General features: G+C 38.3%; 2 protein-coding genes across 3 annotated transcripts; one reads left to right on the forward strand and one right to left on the reverse strand.

Annotated features, from left to right (window-relative positions):
* The first annotated feature begins 968 nt into the window (after window positions 1-968).
* Window positions 969-8015, forward strand: LOC117289949 (BTB/POZ domain-containing adapter for CUL3-mediated RhoA degradation protein 3-like). The gene is made up of 5 exons (XM_033771157.1): window positions 969-1375; window positions 2694-2953; window positions 4100-4152; window positions 5563-5764; window positions 6112-8015. Exons 1-5 carry the CDS (start codon window positions 1156-1158, stop codon window positions 6286-6288), a joined length of 912 nt encoding a protein of 303 aa, XP_033627048.1. The 5' UTR covers window positions 969-1155; the 3' UTR covers window positions 6289-8015.
* Window positions 8016-15244: 7229 nt separating this feature from the next.
* On the reverse strand, window positions 15245-20345 carry LOC117290692. Of its 2 annotated transcripts, none has more exons than XM_033772216.1 (5): window positions 20225-20345; window positions 17281-17910; window positions 16932-17080; window positions 16321-16445; window positions 15245-15426 (listed from the first exon to the last, which is right to left on the reverse strand). In XM_033772216.1, exons 2-5 carry the CDS (start codon window positions 17879-17881, stop codon window positions 15345-15347), a joined length of 957 nt encoding a protein of 318 aa, XP_033628107.1. In that variant the 5' UTR covers window positions 17882-17910; window positions 20225-20345; the 3' UTR covers window positions 15245-15344. The 2 variants fall into 2 exon arrangements, with proteins under 2 accessions (XP_033628107.1, XP_033628106.1); XM_033772215.1 differs by having other exon boundaries at window positions 17281-18017.
* Between the last annotated feature and the right edge of the window lie 54 nt (window positions 20346-20399).

Raw genomic sequence — 20399 nt, forward strand, 5'->3', positions numbered from 1 at the left:
CCCACGACGCACATGTGAGCAAGAACACGTGAGCCTCTCCAATGTCTTTCTGCACAACTCTGCCGCGCGCGCCAAGCATACGCGCATGCATGTCGGACCTTCGTTGCGTTGTGATTGGTCAATACGCAATGGGGCGGAGCTTAATGGATCAGTCTATTGGACAACTTCTTGAAGAGGATTTTGGAGGGTTGGCTACATTTTCAGAGTTAATATTTCCAGGCTTTCTGACATTGTCAAAAGATAAAGAAAACAAATCCTAAATTGGTTAATTGACTGCTCTTTTATATGTATCATTTTTACACACTTCACCAAATGATGCTCTCTTGTGGTTAAGAACATTGTTTTATTTCAACTTTGAAGTTTAATAAAACATAAGTGTACATATTTTTAACAGAACATATCGAATTTGTTATTCTTCTTCAATGCCTCAAAGAGGGTATCAGTCTGCTTTTTATTGGTTAAACTTAATTACACAAAAAACAACACCAGTGAGAAGTATTTGAAGCTCCAAGCTTTATATGTTTCATGTTTTATTGTAAATATCATTTGTCCCCATAAAAAAAAACATGACCCAGCCAAGGTAATGCACATGGTGGGAGTCATGCCAAAATAAAATTACTTTTGTGATGCAAATTCAGCCCTAAATTCAAGTTCTTGGAACTTGGATTGGTCATAAACATGTTGACAAGTGTTCAGTGTGGTCGACGACTAGATACTAAAAGTTTATCACCACCAACCCAAAGGTTTATACCAATTCTAAAAATAGACACATGAGCTGTGCGGAGGGCATGGAGAAAAAGAAGGAAGGGTGTTCCTGTCATGACGTCATAATTTAATTCATCATCAATGAAATCCAACGTGACATCACTGCCGCTGCATGTATAGTGCACGTATATGGGATGTACAGTGCAAATCACCGGTAGTGTTTGACATGTACATGATGAAGATAGACGGCGCGTCGTCGTTCGTACACACCAAAGATCGTACAAACACACACATCCATACAAACGACGGAGTGTGCAGACAGGTGAAGTGGAAATCTCGCCCGAGTTTGCTGTTTTAAAAGCAATCTTGAGCTATTCTACGTGAAATAGTTCACACCAATCCAGAGTTTAGATATCATAGATCCCCACAACAACCATTGATTCCGACGTTATGTCCGGGGAAGCGGGTACGACTGGGACAAGTACCCGGGCGTCTGCCGCGGCGAGCGGGCCAACCTCGGCGGTGAAAATACGAGGCTCGCCCAGCAAGTACGTCAAGCTGAACGTCGGTGGTGCGCTGTTTTACACGACCATCGACACACTCACAAAACAAGACAACATGCTTAGGGCAATGTTTAGTGGACGGATGGAAGTGCTTACTGATTCAGAAGGTAGGTTTAGAGAAAGATAATAAAGAGAGAATAATCACTTATTTAAATTATAAATAAATAAGAAGTAGCCTATCTATTTTAATTTTACTTCCCCCACCACACAAAAAGCCGCACATCAAAAAATGGAGATTATTATTTATATTGATAATGACATTAACACATTTTTGTTTGTGCAGTAACAAAAAAAGTGTTTACCTCCATTGTTTTGTAAATTGAAATATGGAGGTTTAAAAAGAAATACTTATTATAAAATACAAAAACCCAATAATGATGTACTCAAGTCAACGCAGTCAGTATACTTGCAATAATCATAACCCTCCTCCTCGGACTGTCAGGAGGATGGAGAGTTTCGATGGATAACTTTCCGTATGGCGCCACCACTTTTTCACTCATTTTTACAAAAAGGGATATCTCATTGAGGTAAATAAGATACTATATTATTTCATATCGAATGAAAAAGTGGTGGCGCCATACGGAAACTTTTCCGTTTCGATTATTGCAATTACACCGACTCCGCCGTCGGCAGGAGGGTTACGTTATCGCTACTAGTACAGGGAATGACTCCAAATTTGTTTTGTAAAGTGTACGTAGATTGTTTTGTAAATTACCTTTAAAGCTAAACCATTTTCATGTTCTGTTTCTCAACTCTATATTTTATAGTGCAGACCAGTTAATTATAATTTCTTACCATTTCCCCTATGTATTTATCATTTTTATGTGTCATAGCTTCTATTTAAGGCCTATGTTTAGCTAAATTTTAGTGAAACACAACACTGATCGCTGACCATTGGGAGGATGGAGGGTAACGACTATTGAAACTAGAGAAGATAAACTATTGGGTAGTTTGGTTATTAACAGTCATTACCAACTCATTGATGACGTTATCACAGTTGTATTTTGTCTTGTGTGTTTATTGGAATCTACATGAATAGCGTTTCGTGCAGTGTGTGCGGCAGAATCTTGTAAACCTTTATTAGGTGCGTTCGTTTAGCTTCCCTGGGTCGACCCCGGTGTGTGTCAGATTTTTTTCCCAGGACGAACGTGTGCAGATAATTACCCACGTTTGTCCTGGAAAAAAAAAACGCCGCACACCGGGGTCGACCCAGGGAAGCTAAACGAACGCACCAATTATTATAAGGTGCTACAAGTCGGTATCATAATTCAAAAATTATCTCAAAAACCTGTCTTAAATGTTTCTCTTTGTGCAAGTGCCTTGACGACCTTATTGGTAGTAGTCGGGCGCTGTGTAATACTCCGGTATTATTATTTATACTAGAACTGCAAAAATAAAAAGTAATTTTCCCCCTAAATTTTTCAGGCTGGATCCTCATAGATAGATGTGGTAAACACTTCAACATAATTCTCAACTACCTCAGGGATGGCCAGATACCGTTGCCAGAGTTACAGAGTGAAATTGAAGAGCTTCACAATGAAGCCAAGTATTATTTGATACAAGGACTCGTAGACCAGTGTCAGAAGGTGCTAAAGAAAAAGCAAGATGAATATTTTCCAGTTTGTCGCATTCCTGTTATAACCTCACAGAGAGAGGCGCAGTTGCTTATAAGCAGTTCCTCTAAGGTGAGTTTGTACACACACAAAATTATTTCTGTTATAATTATTGTTGGTGGCCTGATGTTTCAAGGAGCCAACAGCAGGCCTGTGTGCTTCATTTTTGAAAGGGCGAGGGCACCAAGGCATTTTCTTCTTGGTAAATGACTCTTTGAGGAAATTTCTCCTGGAGCATTTCAATGGCAGCAAGGCAATGACCAAGGGGCATGGAGGGAATCACCTTCATTGCCTCCAAGAAGTATCAGGCTTACAACAGAGGAAATTGCCTCCAAGCTCCCTGGTCGTTGCCTTGGTGCCCCTTGAGATTATCTAACCATTAGAAACTTACATTTCCTTCACGGAAGTGCCCTTTGATCAATGACAAACTGCCTTGTCCTTAGTACAAGAATGAAGCAATGTCATTCAAGGCAACAGAGGCAATTGCCTCTTGAAGTGCTCCAGTAGACATTTTCATTTCCCCTTATTCGGGTGCTCTTTACAATGGACAAATCTCCTTTAAGTTAAAAAAAATGTCATTAGAGCGGGAGATACTCTTTGAAATACCATTCACTCAAAAAAATCAATTTTTTAATGTTTGGGGCCAAAAATCTGACATAGCATCTTTAACTGGAGTGCAGAATGCGCAATAAACCCAGCTTGAGTGCAGATTTTTCTCTCAAATATTAAAAAAGTCTTCAGGGCCGAAGCCCTCTTTAGGTACAAGGGTATTTTTGCTTTCATTATTCTCTTGCAACTTCGATGACCAATCGAGTCCAAATGTTCACAAATTTGTTATTTTATACATGTGCTGAGATATTGGTCTTTGACAATTACCAAAGGTGTCCAGGGGTGGATTTCACAAAGAGTTAGGACTAGTCTTATCTCGAGTTAGGGCCAGTTACTCGTCCTAACTTAGAACTTTCCAGGCAATTTGTATATCTCCTAGGACTAGTCCTAAGTTAGGACTAGTCTTAACTCTTTGTGAAATCAACCCCTGTGCCTTTAATGAGAGGCAACATTGAATGGAAGGGGGGGGGGGGGGGGGGGCAGGGGCTCAACAAGATGTTGCCGGGATTGTAGGTACACTGTGATAAAAATTTTTGTTTCAGTATCTAATATTCAATCATGACTACAGAAGCAGTTTTGAAATTTTGTTTCACTTCCTTGTATTTTCAGCCCATCGTAAAACTCCTGTACAATAGACAAAACAACAAGTATTCTTACACAAGGTGAGTTAACTGTTCTCGTTGTTTTTTCTGGTTTGGTTTTAAAGGGTTGTTGTTTCTAAGTAGCTGAGTCATCAGAGTGTGGGTTGAAATCCCGTCCATGTCATTTGTAATAGATGTTAAATTTGCATCGGGGATAAAGAATATTAATTTTGGTTTTTACCCATACACCGATGTGTGTATTAGCACTGTATACTCAGTACTTTCCCCAAGTCCTGTGAAAACATTTTACAGGCATATAACTTAGGTGGGATTCAAACCCGGGACCCTTGCAATTCTAGAGCAGTGTTTTACCAACTATACTACCGAGATCGCCCGGTAGCTAAAGGCAGTTCGAATCCTATGTTTTGGCAGCGGGTACCGTAACGATATAATAGATGTCAAATGCGGAACTAGGGGAAAACAAATAATGACAAGTAAAACTGCCTTTGAAAATGTTCACTGTAAACTAAGTAGAAACTTTAGTTGATAGTGTTATTATTTTAATCTATGAGGAAAAGGAATAAGAAAATACTATAAGGCATTGTTGTTTTTCATTTGAATGATAATATCTAACTGCGGCCTGTCTTACTGTGTAAAATCTTTTTACAAAAACAAACCAGATAAATCAGTTTCAATTTTACACTTTGTGGAAAGATTCTGCCGTCGGTTTCACGAAATGCTAGGATTAATCCTATCTCAAGTTAGGACGAGTAACCCGTCCTAACTTAGGATGGGTTCAATGCGTCCTATGTCTTCGGATAGGGAACTTAACTCGTCCTAAGCACAATACTAAGATTAATCCTAAGTTAGGATGAGTTTGGTGAAATCAACACAGGGTCTTTTTACATACATTATTGTACTGTACACATTTTTTAATTTAAAGTCCTGTGGTCTTTTGGTACTTTACCCCCGAGTTCAAGCCATGGAGGTAAACTAACTTGGTACATTTTTCTAAAAAAAACTCTAAACCACAAAGTGAGGACTAGTCTTAAAGGGAAGGTACACGTTTGATAATACTCATAACAAATATTAACTTAAAAAGTGACTTGGTAATGAGCATTGGAGAGCTGTTGGTAGTACACAACATTGTGAGAAACGACTCCCTCTGAAGTAGCATAGATTTTGAGAAAGAGGTAATTTCTCACTAAAATAATAAAAGACTTCTAGCCAGAAGTCTTTTATTCCTATCTGAAAGCACACAAATTCATCCAACAAGGGTGTTTTTTTGGTCATCATTTGTTCGCAACTTCGATGACCAATTGAGCTCAAATTTTCACAGGCTTATTGTTTTATGCTTATGTTGGGATACACCAAGTGAGAAGACTGGTCTTTGACAAGTACAAAACGTGTACCTTCCCTTTAAACATTATCATGTAAAAAAACTATTCCTAGTTTTAATTCATGTATTTTTTAATTGTTCCATTTCTACAGCAACTCTGACGACAACATACTAAAAAACATTGAGATGTTCGACAAGCTGTCTGTACGTTTCAACGGGCGCGTTATCTTCGTCAAGGACGTTATCGGTGGCAACGAGGAGATTTGCTGTTGGTCATTCTACGGACACTCAAGAAAAGTCGGAGAGATCAGCTGCACCTCCATCATGTATACCAGTGAGAAGAAGCAGACAAAGGTGAGTGGGTCAAAGGGCAAGAGGGGTCATATAGACTGTCAAAGCTTAAGAGGGGTTAGTTTGGCTCAGTGGTTTCTGTCCCTGTCTTTCACCTATGTGGACCCCGGTTTGATACACACAAGATTTTATAATGAAGATGGCTTTCTCCACTGATTTCACAATGACTAGAATAAGTATTGTCGTCTTGTTATCGAATCACATTTTCTAGATTTGAACAAATGGTAATCATAAATGTTAAACCAATGTTTGTATGACAGAGATTTGCTTTTGCAAGATTGGTGTGTAGTAGTATGTTTTCCTGATCATCTTAACAATCCCTGATGCGTTTCTAATTCATTTCTCAATAGGTTGAGTTTCCCGAGGCTCGTATCTTAGAGGAGACGTTAAACATTCTACTGTACGAGAGACTGGATAGCCAAGACGCCGAGGCACTGCACAACATCGGCACCAAGCTGGGATCCTTCGCAGCTGCAGCAGCCTGCCACAGCGACGAAGAGGATGACCATAGAGTCCGGAAGACATGAGGAGGGCTCGGCTGCCGGAACAACTCAGAAAAAGAGTGAGCTGTTTCTGATCTGGGCCCAATTTCATGGTGCTACTTGAGTAGAAAATCTTGTGTAGTAGTTATCTGCTAAGCAGAAATGAGCAGGATACCAGTCACAAATTGTACATGTGACATGGTAGTGCAGCTGGTAATTTATTTCTGGTAAGCATAATTTTGTTTAAGCAGCTCCATGAAATTTGGCCCCGGGAACGTTCTTGAGGATACAGTTCCTACATTAATTCCAAACTAATTACACATTGTATTCTTAATGTTGTATTGAGATGATGCTTTGTACGGCAATGCTTTTTATATTTTATACTCGACACCGACGTTGGATGGGAGCTGTTTTCTTTTGTAAGTATAGACCCAAAACATAGATAGAAAACATGGCGACCATTTTTTATCAGTTATGGGGTCACGTCATTTTCAAAAAGGTACGGTGCATATTGGTGGATATTGCATCAACATAAAAGTTTGCCTCCGAAACAAAGGCAACAGTAGGTTACAAATCATTAACAGTGTAGTGTATAGATTTGTGTACCTCTTTATTAGATGCATTCTATATATGCGAGAAATAATTTAATGGCCGGACTTTTTATTCTGGCAGAGGCCATCTTTATATTATTCCATATTGGAATTTATATCAAAGTCCACAATGCAGTATCATAATTTTCTCCTACTTTAAGTCACAGAATATATAACAACGAAAAAGTTAAAGATTTGTTTTCATGGTGCCGGATTGATGTGAGATTTTTGTTACAATGCGCTGCATTGGTAATCTAGAAGTGTAATCTATCAGCTTGAAAGTGGACTAGAATTTCCTCCTTGTGAGAGGGCAAGAACATTTCATCGTTTTCATTTGGCACTTTCATTGGAAACACACTTAAAGTCTGTGGGAATCTGTTGAAGGGGCGCCAAGGCCAAACCAGGGCAAACACCCATGTTTGAAAGATTTGTCTGTAGGATCAAGTTTGAAGGAATGTAAACCAGTAATCTCTAAGGATTAAAACTAATCAATTCGTTTTGAAGGGGTAATGTTGCCATAACACTGAAGAAGAAAAATGACATCCCAATTCCTGACATAACTTACAACAACTTAAAACGTCAATGTTTTTTAAACACTTGATCCTTTCATAAATGGATATTGATAACACATAATGTAATTTTTTTCTAAAAAGAAACTGGGGAATTTGTTTTAATTGCACAACTGCATTTTGTCATTTGTGTGATCTGTGTTTTTAGTGAAATGTCATTCTTGTTGTATGTACATTTAGTTCACCTCTGGAAGTAGATAATGCACTCTGTTTTGATTTCCTTGTTGTGTTGTATTTTGTACGATATTGTTTCAAAGATGCTTTGTTGTACTCGTGGGTCATTGAAACTATTGAGGAAAAGCCACGTTGGCGTTTGGTTTTCGGTTTAACTGTGAAACACCATTCAAGGAAAAAGATACCCATGTTCAGGAAACATTTCTGAGAACTGAAATGTAAATTATAGTTATGTTTTGTATACACATAATACTGTCACCACTTTATTTGGCCATCTTTGTCAGGTTCTCTCTGTTCGTTAATGTTTACAGTGTTGTTAATCAAGTTTTGGTCAGACTATATTTCAGCCTCAGTTTGAGGCATAGATTTGTATCATAGAGTTATATATAACAACTAGAGGGCGCACTGGTGATGCTTCTTGCACAAACGCGACGGGACCGCGAGAAAACACGCGCACCATTCTGCACGCGCGTTGAATATGAAGTTCACGTTGGAGTTTATGTTTATTGAACGCTGACGCAATCCTGTTTGTTCAACTTACAAAATGGCCGCACAAACACACGCGTATATAGGCCAGTGCGCCCTCTAGTTCTTATAACTCTATGACTGTGTTGTTAATCAAATTTGGGCCAGACTATATTTCAGCCTCAGTTTGCAAGTAAAACAAAATGGCTACGCTGTTGATCTTTGATAGGAATTACATTTAAATACAAGCCTGCTATTTCACTGCTGTAAGGGCAAGGCAGTGGTTACTCGGTGAAGGGCTCATCTATGAGAAAAATGTTAATTTCTACTTGAATATTTCAAAGGAGCACCAAGGCAGTGACTAGGAGCACGGATGCAATTGCCCCTGTTGCCTCCTTGAAGTATCAGGGCCCAATTTCTTACAGGTGCTTGTAAAGCTCAACAGCTTTCTGCTTAGCGGAAATGAGCGGAATACCACTCACGAACTGTACATGTGACATGGTAGTTTGGCTGGTAACCTTGTTTGGGTAGCATACATTTTTTGTGCTTCTATGAAATTGGGCCCAGGCCTGTACATGTGTATGTGGAATTGTCGAGGATAACACAAACAAGCTAGAAAAAGGTTATATTGTATCCAACATTTCTTAAAACTCTAACTCTAAGATTTGTCCATTGTCAAACTATTGTCAGATTACCTTAATCAGCTCTGTCATGCTCCACTTAATGGTCGTTCATGCTGTAGTTGAAAGTGGAAGTGTTTAATTTTGCCTCAGTAAGCTCCAGGAAGTCACTGAGAGTGAATGCCCTTGGTGTGGTTGTCTAGGCATAAACAAGTTGTTGTTTGTTGGGCTGCTTTGACAAGTATCTGGGAAAAACAGCAAGTGATGACACATGACAGGTGCAGAGATGTTTTTGAAGAGGGTCTGAGTTTTTTTAATGAGTCTGAACCACTTGTCCACACTCCAATGTTTGTTTTATTTTTTCTGTACAATAATTCAAATTCATCTCTCCTGACATTTCACCATATAATAATATCATTGAACTCCGACATAACTCAGGCTTGTTATTTGACCCTGGGAACAACCGTAAGGATAATCTTATTCAGTACAACTGAATACACACCAGGGGCCAATTTCATAGAGCTGCTTAAGCACAAAATTTGAAAATAGCTTGCTTATTTTACCAAGTTATTTGCCAAAATCCCATGTTTTATACATTGCTTGTGACTAGTATTTAGCTGCTGTTTACTTAGCATAACAATAGACCAAACCATTAAGCTCCACCCCATTGCGTATTGACCAATCACAACGCAACGAAGATCCGACACTAAGGTCGGACATGCATGCGCATATCTTGGCGCGCGCGGCAGAGTTGTGCAGAAAGGCATTGGAGAGCCCCACGTGTTTTTGCTCACACGTGCGTCGTGGGCGGAGCCTACTGGATTGGTCTATTGACTGGAGTCTTGGCCGGGAGTCTTGGCAAGGGTTTGTTTAGCTTAAGCAAATTCTTTGCTTAAGCAGTTCTATGAAATTGGGCCCCTGTTCACACTTGCTTTTCCTACCACTTGAGAATTCCCTCCTTTCCATCCTGACGGCGCCTGTGAATGGTTTTAAATCAGATTCAGAACACCTTTACAAATGATGTGTAATTATTAATTATTTATTATTATTATTATTATACACCGAGTTTATCTATAGATGGATTGCACATGACTTCATTGACCACTATTCTTGATGAAATGTGCACGCGTGAAAGGCTATCAGTGGCTGACAGTTGTGCACAGCGTACTTTTTCCATTGTTTTTCAACAAATACGGCAGTCGATTACACTATGTGCAATCCATCTATAGAGAAAGGACCACTATATCTACCCTATGTACTGACACCACAAGAGGCTTCGGTCTGGCCATAATGTGCCATTTTGGGAGTCAAATTACATGCAAAGGTATGGTAAGAATCAAACTGCAGACGTGTAGCTTAAAAATGCGAAATGCACAGTAAACATATTTAAAAACTGACTCCCAAAATTGCACTACCAAAATATTTGTTCGGGATGAGGACGTCGGTTGAGTTGGGTCAATAAGCTTAACAGGGTATAAAATAAAAAATGTACAGATTTACAAATAAAAGTAGGAAGACAAATACAGCAAAATTGGGTTAAATAGCTTGGAAAAAAATTTGCTTGTACATGTAGGACAGCCCTCGTACTCATTACAATTTTCCAACTTTTTTCCAAAGCTAAATACCATGCCTGAGCGGCTAATTTAGGCAGGGTCATTGTGTTTTGCTTCCTCAAATGCTTGGGGGTGGGGGGGGGGGCTAATTTTTTACTGAAGTTACATGGGCTTGTGATTGTATGCTTATGTTGTTGTACATAACATTATGGTTGTTCAATCTTTGTGAACTGTAATGGTTTTGTGTTTACTTTTTCTGAATTTCCAACCGTTTCACTCCAGAGTCAAATTTGTCTTAATTTATTTTTATGAGAGCACCGAGTATGCAGAACTGCATGTATATTCATGTAAAATATTGTATGGAAACAATAAATGGATACATTTTTCAAGAAAAGAAAACTTTGTGACCTAAAGTATTTATTTTTAGGTTTTGTTTAGACTCTTTTTGACTGCGGACTGCACTAGTTAAATAATAATAATAATGGACACTTAATAAAGCGCCGGTATCCGCAAAGGAACAACAAGCAATGAAAGTAGCAAACAGCAAAATAAGAAAATAAACTTAACAAAAAGCTTCTCTATGAAAATGAGTTTTTAAACTGTTCTTGAATGTGTTGAGTGATTTGGAGAGTTTTACAGTGTCCGGGAGGGAGTTCCAAAGCTTTGGTGCTGCACTCTGAAAACTTCTCTCCCCCCATACATGGTTAGTTGTTTTTTCCTGGAGGAGTTTGTGTTTTGTAGACCGTAAGCCACAATGTCCTGGGGTGTATATCTGCACAAGATCACTTAAATATGCTGGGGCATCACCTTGCAAGATCTTGAAAATGATGAGGCACAGTTTATATTTAACCCTTAAAGGCAGTGGACACTATTGGTAATTACTCAAAATAATTTTAATATAGACCTCAGATTTAGAATTTGAGGTCTCGAAATCAAGCATCTAAAAGCACTAACTTTGTGTGACAAGGGTTTTTTTTCTTTCATTTTTATCTCGCAACTTTGACAACCGATTGAGCTCAAATTGTCACAGGTTTGTTATTTTAAGCATATGTTGAGAAACACCAATTGAACTCAATTGTTTGTCGAAGTTGCGAGATAATAATGGAAGAAAAAAACACCCATGTCACACCAAGTTGTGTGCTTTCAGATGCTTGATTTCGGGACCTCAAAGTTACTTCTTTCTCGAAAACTACATTACTTAAGAGGGAGCCGTTTCTCACAATGTTTTATACTATCAACAGCTCTCCATTGCTTGTTACCAAGTAATTTTTTTATGCTGACAATTATTTTGAATAATCACCAAAAGTGTCCACTGCCTTTAATCATTATTGTTCTTCTTACCAAGAGTGGCTTTAATTTAGTCTTGTTTGAAACGAACTTGCACAAAATTATGTTTCAAAGTTTTTTGGGTTTTTTACTTACTATAATGGTGATGGATTCACTCCGCACTGATGCTACAATGGAAGCTCAGTACCCGACTCTTAAGACCTATTTACACGACCGCAATTTAATCGGGGTCCCTTGCTTAATTTTAGCATGGTTGTAAAATATCTAGCAATGTTTGACAAGATTTTGCAAGTGAACTTGGACAGTAGATTTCTTTTTCTTTCACACATGGTACATTTAGTAAAATTTTACAACCATGCTACAATTTAGCAAGGGACTCTTGCTTAATTGCTCTCGTGTGACGAGCTTTTTAGACAATGTGACTAACAAACATACATGTGCAGTCGTGCATACATGGCCAAGTGTTATGTTTACTCAAGTGATTGCGTGAGAGCTAGTTGTGGAATGTTTGTCTGACATACAGGTTTTGTTAGCAAAAGTGACGTTAGTGTGGAGTCAAAAACACCTGCCGTCATCAACAACATTTTGGGAGTAAAAATTAATGAAAACAAACCACATAAGGTATGTTTAATTTAATGCTGGTTATCATACAACTATTAAAATCATTTCATAGTAAAAAAGTTGCACATAGGGAATTAAGTATTAATTACTATGAGCTATATAAATCTAAAGTTATTTATTGTTTTGGTCAAATACTTGATTATTAATAGTCTAAACATCATTTAAGTATTTTTGACAAGATACTGGTCACATCCATTAAACTATATAAAAGTTTGTTTATATTTTAAAAATACAATTTCACCACTTTTTATCATTTTTAACTTGATTTTTAACTCTAAGTTACAAAATTCACTTTTGGAGTATTAAGTAAATAATCATATCTTCAAATCTGTTTTAATTATTAAAAATACACTTACTTGATATAAGTACATCACTACCATTAAAATGTTGTTATAAATTTGTCATACAAAAATCAAGACAGTTTCTTATAGAATTAACGCTCACATAATAATAATACATGTACTACTAATAATCGGTTTTTATGTAGCGCTTTATACACCATGTCTCAAAGCACTTCCAACATTATTACCCTGATCACTGGGCCATTTTATTCCTTAAACCATCTCAGCTCCCTGGGGAGTATACAGCCTGTGCCGCTAAATATGTAACGCGCTAAAGCTAAACCAAACACAAGAACCATCTCTACCCATTTACCCCTGGGTGGAGTGAAGCAATTTTAGTAAAGTGTCTTGCTCAGTGTTATCACCGGGATTTGAACCCACACTCTGCTGAACAGAAACACCAGAGCTTGAGTTCGGTACTCTTATTCGCTCGGCCATGACACCACATATCAAAGCAGGTATCTCATATTAAATTTATACTTAAGTACAGTGGTTTATTTTTAATCCTAGCCATGTCACTGCTCGAGTACCTCAAAGACCCTCAACACATTCTCCCAAGGTACCAACTGTTTAAAACGGCTACCTGGATGTTAAACTTGACACTTGGAAATAATATGTCACAAAGAAGATTTTTAAAAAGAATGTTCAAAAACGTTAAATTAATATTATTTTTAAGATAATAAGACATGGTGAGGGAGAAAGAAAGACACTAACTTATGAGCTGCAATGTTGACATATGAGGGCGTTATGAGAACACTAAAGGAGCAACTAAGAGTTACACAGTACAGAAACGAAAATTAGAGTTGAACCTCTGCTCGCTCGGTGGAAAGAAGATTAGCTATGTTTGGGGCAACCCCATGGGAATAATCTCTTAATGAGTTAAGTTGATTCTACCGCTGCGCCTAAAAACAAAATACTAAGTGTGCGCTAGAAACACCAATAAAAACACAGAAACCTAATTTGCATTAGGCTTCACCAATAGAGACCATGTTTTGCCAAAGAGGGCTGGCAGCAGAAATGGACCTATATGCCACTAGTGGGCGAGACAAGTTTGATACTATTAAGTAGAGTAATTTACTTTGGAAATAGTTCACAGTGAAATCTTTGGTATCACAATATCTTCTTTAATACAAGCTGCTTGTTTAATAGTAAAATCAATATTTAATGTCTGTTAGCCCATTAAAACCATAGCACAAAAAAAAATGGATGTTACGTTTTAAAGGAATAGAATACACACTCTCTTTGGCTTCAACGTAAGAACCCAATATAATTTTAATAATAATAATGAGAACTTATAAAGCGCACAAATCCATCAAAGTGCTCATGGCACTAAATACAAAGAATAATATTTACATGTACAATAACCAAAATTGAAACGTAAGTCTAAGCTAAGAAGAAATCCAGAACATGTTGAAGAGAAATACAATACAAATGCAATATCAAAGAAAACATTGAAGGGTAGAAATCAAACCATTTTCTCAAATACTTGGTTGAAAAGATGTGTCTTAAGGTTTTTCTTAAATTGTGTTAAAGAAACAGATGATTTTACTAGTGCTGGCAATTTGTTCCATAGGCGTGGGGCAGCATGTGAGAAAGATCGGTCTCCCCATGAATGATTGGATATGGGCTCAATAAGGAGACTAGAATTGTAAGACCGGAGTTTGCGAGGAGGATTGTATGGTTTGAGTAGATCATCAATATATGCAGGGGCATTGTTGGTGAGTGATTTATACACAAAAAGAAGAAGTTTATACTTAACTCTACTGCTTACAGGTAGCCAGTGTAATTCTTTCAAAATCGGAGTTATATGACAGGACTTTTTATTTAAGGTGATAACACGAGCAGCATAGTTCTGAATACGCTGAAGTCGTTCAATTTGAGTATTAGGAAGACCATATAGAAGTGAGCTACACATGTCAAGTCTGGAAACGACGACGGAGTGGACTATTTGCTCAGTTGCTTTTTGTGTTAAATATTTCCTCACTTTGCCTATATTACGAATGTGAAATGTTGTAGAACGTGCAATACTAGAAATATGTGAATTAAGTGTCATGGAAGAGTCGAAGATCACACCAAGATTACGAGCTTTGGTAACAGCGGTAACTTCGGAGTCACCTATATTAATATGGGGAATAGTAGCTTTAGAGAGTTGTTGGCGTGAACCAAGTATCATAAATTCAGTCTTGTTATCATTAAGTTTAAGGAAATTGTCTTGCATCCAAACACGAATTTCACCAACACACGTTTCAATACGACTGATGCTCTCATCAGCAAAATGTTTGGATGGTTTAAAAGAGAAATACAACTGAGTGTCATCAGCATATACATGATATATCATGGTGATGCTAACAGAGCAAGATGGCTTAGTAGCACCATGGGCCCAATTTCATGGCTCTGCTGACAGCTTAATTCTGCGCTAACAATCACCATTCTCCGCTTACAGGGTAAGCGCTGAATTTCTGGTGTAAGCAAGAATGCCTTTAAGGTGAAGTACGCACTTGCACAAGCAAAAAAACCTTGCTAACCTATGAAATATGCTTGAAGTTCCCTGCTTTCGTGAGCGTAGATTCTTTGGTTACGATAAGCAGAGCCTTAAAAGTGGGCTCTGATCTGTGTCAACATTGTGAACCCAGCATCTAAAGCCATACCCAAAGTCTTGTATCCATATACTACCCGAAAGACTACCAAGAATTATAACTAGGCCGTGTCCGAAATGGCGACTTCCGCTACAGCTACGGCTAGATCAATGCGTCTGCCAGTGTTGAGAAGCAGACGCACTGATCTAGCTGTAGCTGTAGCCGAAGTCGCCGTTTCGGACATGGCCTTAATCTTATAGATCAAAATAGACTGGCCTTGGTGCTCATGATCAACATCAAGACCACTATGACAAAACCTGTCGCAGTCTTTCTTGGTCCTCTTTGCCGAAGCCGAGGGATTCCAGGAAATTCTCTATAGATCCATACCTGAAAAAGTAAGAAAATTATATTTATTTATGACAGGTTTTAATTTGATTCCCTTGTGTTAAAAAATTGTTTTCTTCTCCAACATTTTACATCCTTATCTGGTAAAAATGTTGAAGAAAGAAAAATGTAAAAAGAATTGCGACCTTTTAAAACATAGGGGCCTAGTGTTTTCATAAACCTCCAGTGTACCAGTTTGGTAGGGTTGGATATATAACCAGGGCTCAAATTTTACACTGGACCATCCGCCCCAGGCATAGGCCAGTTATTTCAGAGTTGGGCCACTGAAGTCAAGACAGGACAAGTCCGGTGTTTTTTGTTTGTTTTCAATTCAACATCTTTGTCTCAAAAGAATGATGTTCAACTGTTGAGTTTAAATTTACAAAAAATATATTTCGATTCTGCTGAGTATCACTCATAAAACAGAAGAAATAAATGTTCTCTTAGTGGTTGTTCAAATACAATGATGGCAAAACTGTTTTCTCATTTTGATTCTAGTCTCTTCTCATATTGATTTTGGTCTTGTAAATAAAATCCTGATCCAGTAAAGATTCTGAGTTACAGGCCTGCGGTCTTGTGGATTTCCCCCCAAATTCGAGCCTACAGTGTATAAGAAAAATATAACAACGAGGCAATCATGTCAATATCACAGACCTTTATCACGGTGTGGCCATCTTGATTTTACTCCATTCCAACTCACTGTAACCAAACTGACGCTGGACAAAATAATAGTCTGGTGCCATGTTTGCGCAATGAATGTTAGCATTCATTACTGTTATGGAAACAAGGAACATGACCAAGATGGTGACAGCGTGGTAAAGGTCTACAGTCAATCATAGTCAACTATAGTCAATCAAAGTGAATCATAGTCAATCATTATATGAATTGAATGTATACCTATCCCGAAGGTACTCCAGTACTTTCAACATTGTTTCTTTCTTTGCTGTGGCAAACGACTCATCAAACCTGAACTGTAAAACTATATCATCTCGCACAGACGACCGTATTGGTTTAAGTCCTTCCTGCAATGTGGTATATATTAAGAACAATTAATCAGCACTTGTAACACGCACTTCTTCTGAAAAAAAAAATTCCAAGGCAGAAATCTAGATCAATTTTCAATGAAGACAAATTATCACATCAGTATGGAGAAACATGCCAAAACAGGTAAACAGGGGTGAAATTTGAAGAAAGAAAAACAAAATTATCAATTAAAATGCAAAAACTTAGCAACTTCCTTCTTGATAAATAACATCAAGAAAGGGTTAAAACTATCATTTAAACAACATGTACCATTGTATTTTCAATAAACAACTCGACTTTAAACCCTTTTTTCATTCAGTATACTCTCTCCATTTTAAATTATGCAAAAGGACAAAAGGACTTAAAAACATGAGCAAATCAACCAATCAGAATTTTTGTTGCATGCCTGTTTATATGAACTGCGCCTCAGGAAAGAGACTTTTATAAAAGTCAACCCAAATTATGCATATGCATGAACTACTGACCTCTGACATCGCATATTCCTCTGCTATGTACTCATCTGATTTTCCCAGAATGCTTAATATCATGGCTGTTACGATTCCAGTGCGATCCTTTCCGTGAGCGCAGGAGACTAACGCCGGCAGATTCTCTGGATTGGACAATGTCCTCAGAACTGGATGAAAAGGCAAAAGAATGAAAACATCATGAAGGAAGAAGCTCACTGTTTGTTGGGGTTATTGGCCCAACGACCAGGGCACTAATGTAAAGAACATTGAGACGGTAATTGTGGAATGCGCTATATGATTGATTGATTGAATTTATTGATTTAATTGATTCAGATTAGAGGAACTAGTTATTATTATTATTACTTACCAAAGCATAACTGCTTGCCTCCGAACTCCAGCATGTCGATGTACTGTCCAGAAAGACCGTGATCATTAATGGTATCCTTGAACATTCTCACAAAGTGCTTGAAGTTATTCCCCATGATGATGTCGAACACCAACACAAAGAGGGCAAGCAGTCGTTTGTATAGCGGAGCCGAGTTAAAGGTTTTCATGGCCAATTCAAACGAGAAGAAATCGATGAGATACCGTCGTTGCGATAAATCTTTCACCTCAACCATCTTCTTCTTGAGACCTTTCATCAGAATATCGGTTGGGTACGGTTTGACCTTGGGGTCTGGGAGGGATTTCGGAACGAGAACACCGACAATATGGTCGATAGCTTTCGGGGTGCTTTCACGAAGGTACTCTGTTTTGCTGCGAAGGTCTAAGTGGGTTCGTATACCAAGACTTTGAAGATGTTTAATGTCTTCCGGGGACGCCTTGTCCTGTTTTGCTGAGCGGTACAGCTTACCGTGGGCGTCGATACGCCGAAGATTCAAAATGGAGTCGAGAGGAACGTGGACGTCCCCGTCGGGAAGATCAGAGCCATCTGATGGCTTTGAGTTGTGCAGCGAGGCGGAGGCCATCTTTGAGATGAGATTGATGGACTTGGCATCTGAGAGGAAAGGACGAAAGTTACTTTGATGGAGGCTGCGGCAAAGTCTTGTTACATTCATCAATGGGTGTTTTTTCTTGACGAGTGTAGAAGACTTCTAGAACTCCCTGCATGGATAGGAAAAATAACTAAATGTTAGATTCAAGTCAAAATAAATAGCACACACACTTGATTTTGTTTTTTTAGTTCATTGGCCAAAAGTTGAAAAAGGATTACCCCATAGCGTGACAAAGTCCCTGCCAAGACATAAACTGTTCTTTCTTTGTATCCACTGAAATAATATGATATCCTCTGATTTGGAGGAATTTTTTTTAAAATGTCCATATCCTGCCACCACTTTTTCATTTCTTATGCTCTGCGAGTACCAGCCCTATACGGACATTGTCCCACCTTGTTCATGTTGTTGGGCTGAAATAAGTGTAATGGCTCTCTTTTCACACTGATTGTTCTTAAAAAAAAAACAAGTAGCCAAGGCCAGCTTCTAAAACTATAAAAGTGGGCTACTTCTAATCTAGAAACTAGAAACCGGGGAGCCTTTATTTAGTTAGTACAGAGTATGATAAAAGGGAACCATAAAAAAAGCCTAACAAAGTGGGCTACTGTACTAGCCTACCAAACTATACTCCGACTGAGATTTGAGTTTCATTCTGCTTTAGTCACTAGATGGATCACGTGAGGTGGTTACTATTTGGGATTCTATGGTGTGCCAATAATATGGGAAAAAATTAAAATATTTTAAGTGAAAATAACAACAATTTTTAAAATTTTATTAACGGCATACTGTAATAAATCCGATAAGCGTAATAAATATTAAGTCTACATTAAAGAGAAAATATCAGATTGGTTTCTTATCTCCTGAAACCAAACATTACTGGTCTGAAATGGGGGAAAACAGATTGTTATGAAGTGTGTGTGCTTCAAGGGGGGTGGGGTGTTTTACTTTCATGCCTTATGATATCTCTGGATTCTAATATAGTAGCCATAATGCCTTAGGACAAAAATGTTAATAAATTTGTTAAGTAGTAATTGAATAATATTTTTGATTTATTTTGCACGCCATACTAGTTTCTGAATATTCAATAAAATACCAACCAATGAAAGGTGTGAAAACATATGACGTTGCTCCAATGTCGTGCATGCATAAGCACTGTTAATGGCGGACTATCTTTCGCAACATAAAAAACAAAACTTTTAAAATTTCCACACACCATGAAGTGTAAGTGTTATTGCTAACAAATGTGATAGATGATTTGAACAAAAAAACATTTAGTTTTTTATTGTGAACAATTTTCCTGTTATCCTACTGAAAAAAGGCTAACAGCACCAGAGGCTTTCTCCGAAGGAACCTCAGGAGATGCCCAGCCACAGTCAAAGAGCAGCCTTACAAGACCTATGTCCGTCCAACGCTCGAGTATGCCTCTACAGTCTGGGACCCCCACCACACCGACTTATCTGACCAAGTGGACATGGTACAAAGATGTGCTGCTCGTTTTGTCAAGGCCGACTTCCATCAACGGCACAGCGTCACCAAGATGCTAGAAGACCTCAAAGGGCAAACTCTTCGTGAGAGACGGGCTCAAAACAAAGCAACTATGGTGTATAGGATTGTGCATGGGCTTGTGGCCATACCATGTGGACCACCTTACTTCATTCCATCAAGATCAGGCTTCCTCCAACACCACTGCAGGATACTTGTATACCAACACTCATTCATACCAAGCGCCATCTGTCTGTGGAACCACCTACCAGACACTGTTGTGACAGCTCCATCACTGGACCAGTTCCAAGGTCGGCTGTCCAGCCTAAAGCTCCATTAAGCCGCAGTTTTTTCTTTTACTTGCACCAGCAGCCTACCTGCATCTGTATAAATACACCTTATTTCACGTATTTCTGTGCGCTTTTTTACTGACATGTTCCCGCGGCCTGCTTACTTTTGTACCTCATAGTACGATATTACTCACACGTGAGGCTTGTAGTACTCGTATAGGAAGAAGAAGAAGAACACATGACACCAGGATAGATTACACTTACAGGGTTTTGTTTTGTATGGGGAAAAAATCAGTGGGAGCACCACCTGTGAATTAATGCCCTTACCAACGTGAAACATATGCATTAAAGAGGGGCACATAAGCTGTAGCTTTAAGCCTCAACACCAAAGTAAGCAAAACTTAAAAGGCCCAGGTTTCTAGATAGAAGTAGCCCACCACGCCCACTTTATTCACCAATCAAATCAAAGAGCTGCAAACAATTTTGTTTCGATCATCTTTCGAATTGTTTTGTTGTTAATTCTTTATTAAGAGCTTATCATACTTACTTAAGATAATTTACTTTACTTCTAATCACGATTATTTGTGGTAAAGTCAAAGGATACAACCGTGTTTTCACATCGTTTTTAGTAATAGTAAGTAGGACCGAACAGAAGAGACATTTTTGTTTTTGTGTACACAGCGCCCTCAAGTGGTCAAACTTATCCAGGAATGTTTTCTGAT

The sequence above is a fragment of the Asterias rubens genome, chromosome 5 (genome assembly GCF_902459465.1).
Source record: "Asterias rubens chromosome 5, eAstRub1.3, whole genome shotgun sequence".
In the NCBI taxonomy this organism is placed as follows: Eukaryota; Metazoa; Echinodermata; class Asteroidea; order Forcipulatida; family Asteriidae; genus Asterias; species Asterias rubens.

Bases quoted from the DNA above. Each gene is read 5' to 3' on its own strand.
- LOC117289949 (XM_033771157.1), top strand. From the start codon at position 1,156: ATGTCCGGGGAAGCGGGTACGACTGGGACAAGTACCCGGGCGTCTGCC. The intron at 2,954-4,099 runs GTGAGTTTGTAC...TTGTATTTTCAG, and splicing joins TTATAAGCAGTTCCTCTAAG to CCCATCGTAAAACTCCTGTA. The intron at 5,765-6,111 runs GTGAGTGGGTCA...ATTTCTCAATAG, and splicing joins GTGAGAAGAAGCAGACAAAG to GTTGAGTTTCCCGAGGCTCG.
- LOC117290692 (XM_033772215.1), bottom strand. From the start codon at position 17,971: ATGAATGTAACAAGACTTTGCCGCAGCCTCCATCAAAGTAACTTTCGT. The intron at 17,081-17,280 runs GTAAGTAATAAT...CTTTTCATCCAG, and splicing joins AGGCAAGCAGTTATGCTTTG to TTCTGAGGACATTGTCCAAT. The intron at 15,427-16,320 runs GTATACATTCAA...TTACTTTTTCAG, and splicing joins CTGGAGTACCTTCGGGATAG to GTATGGATCTATAGAGAATT.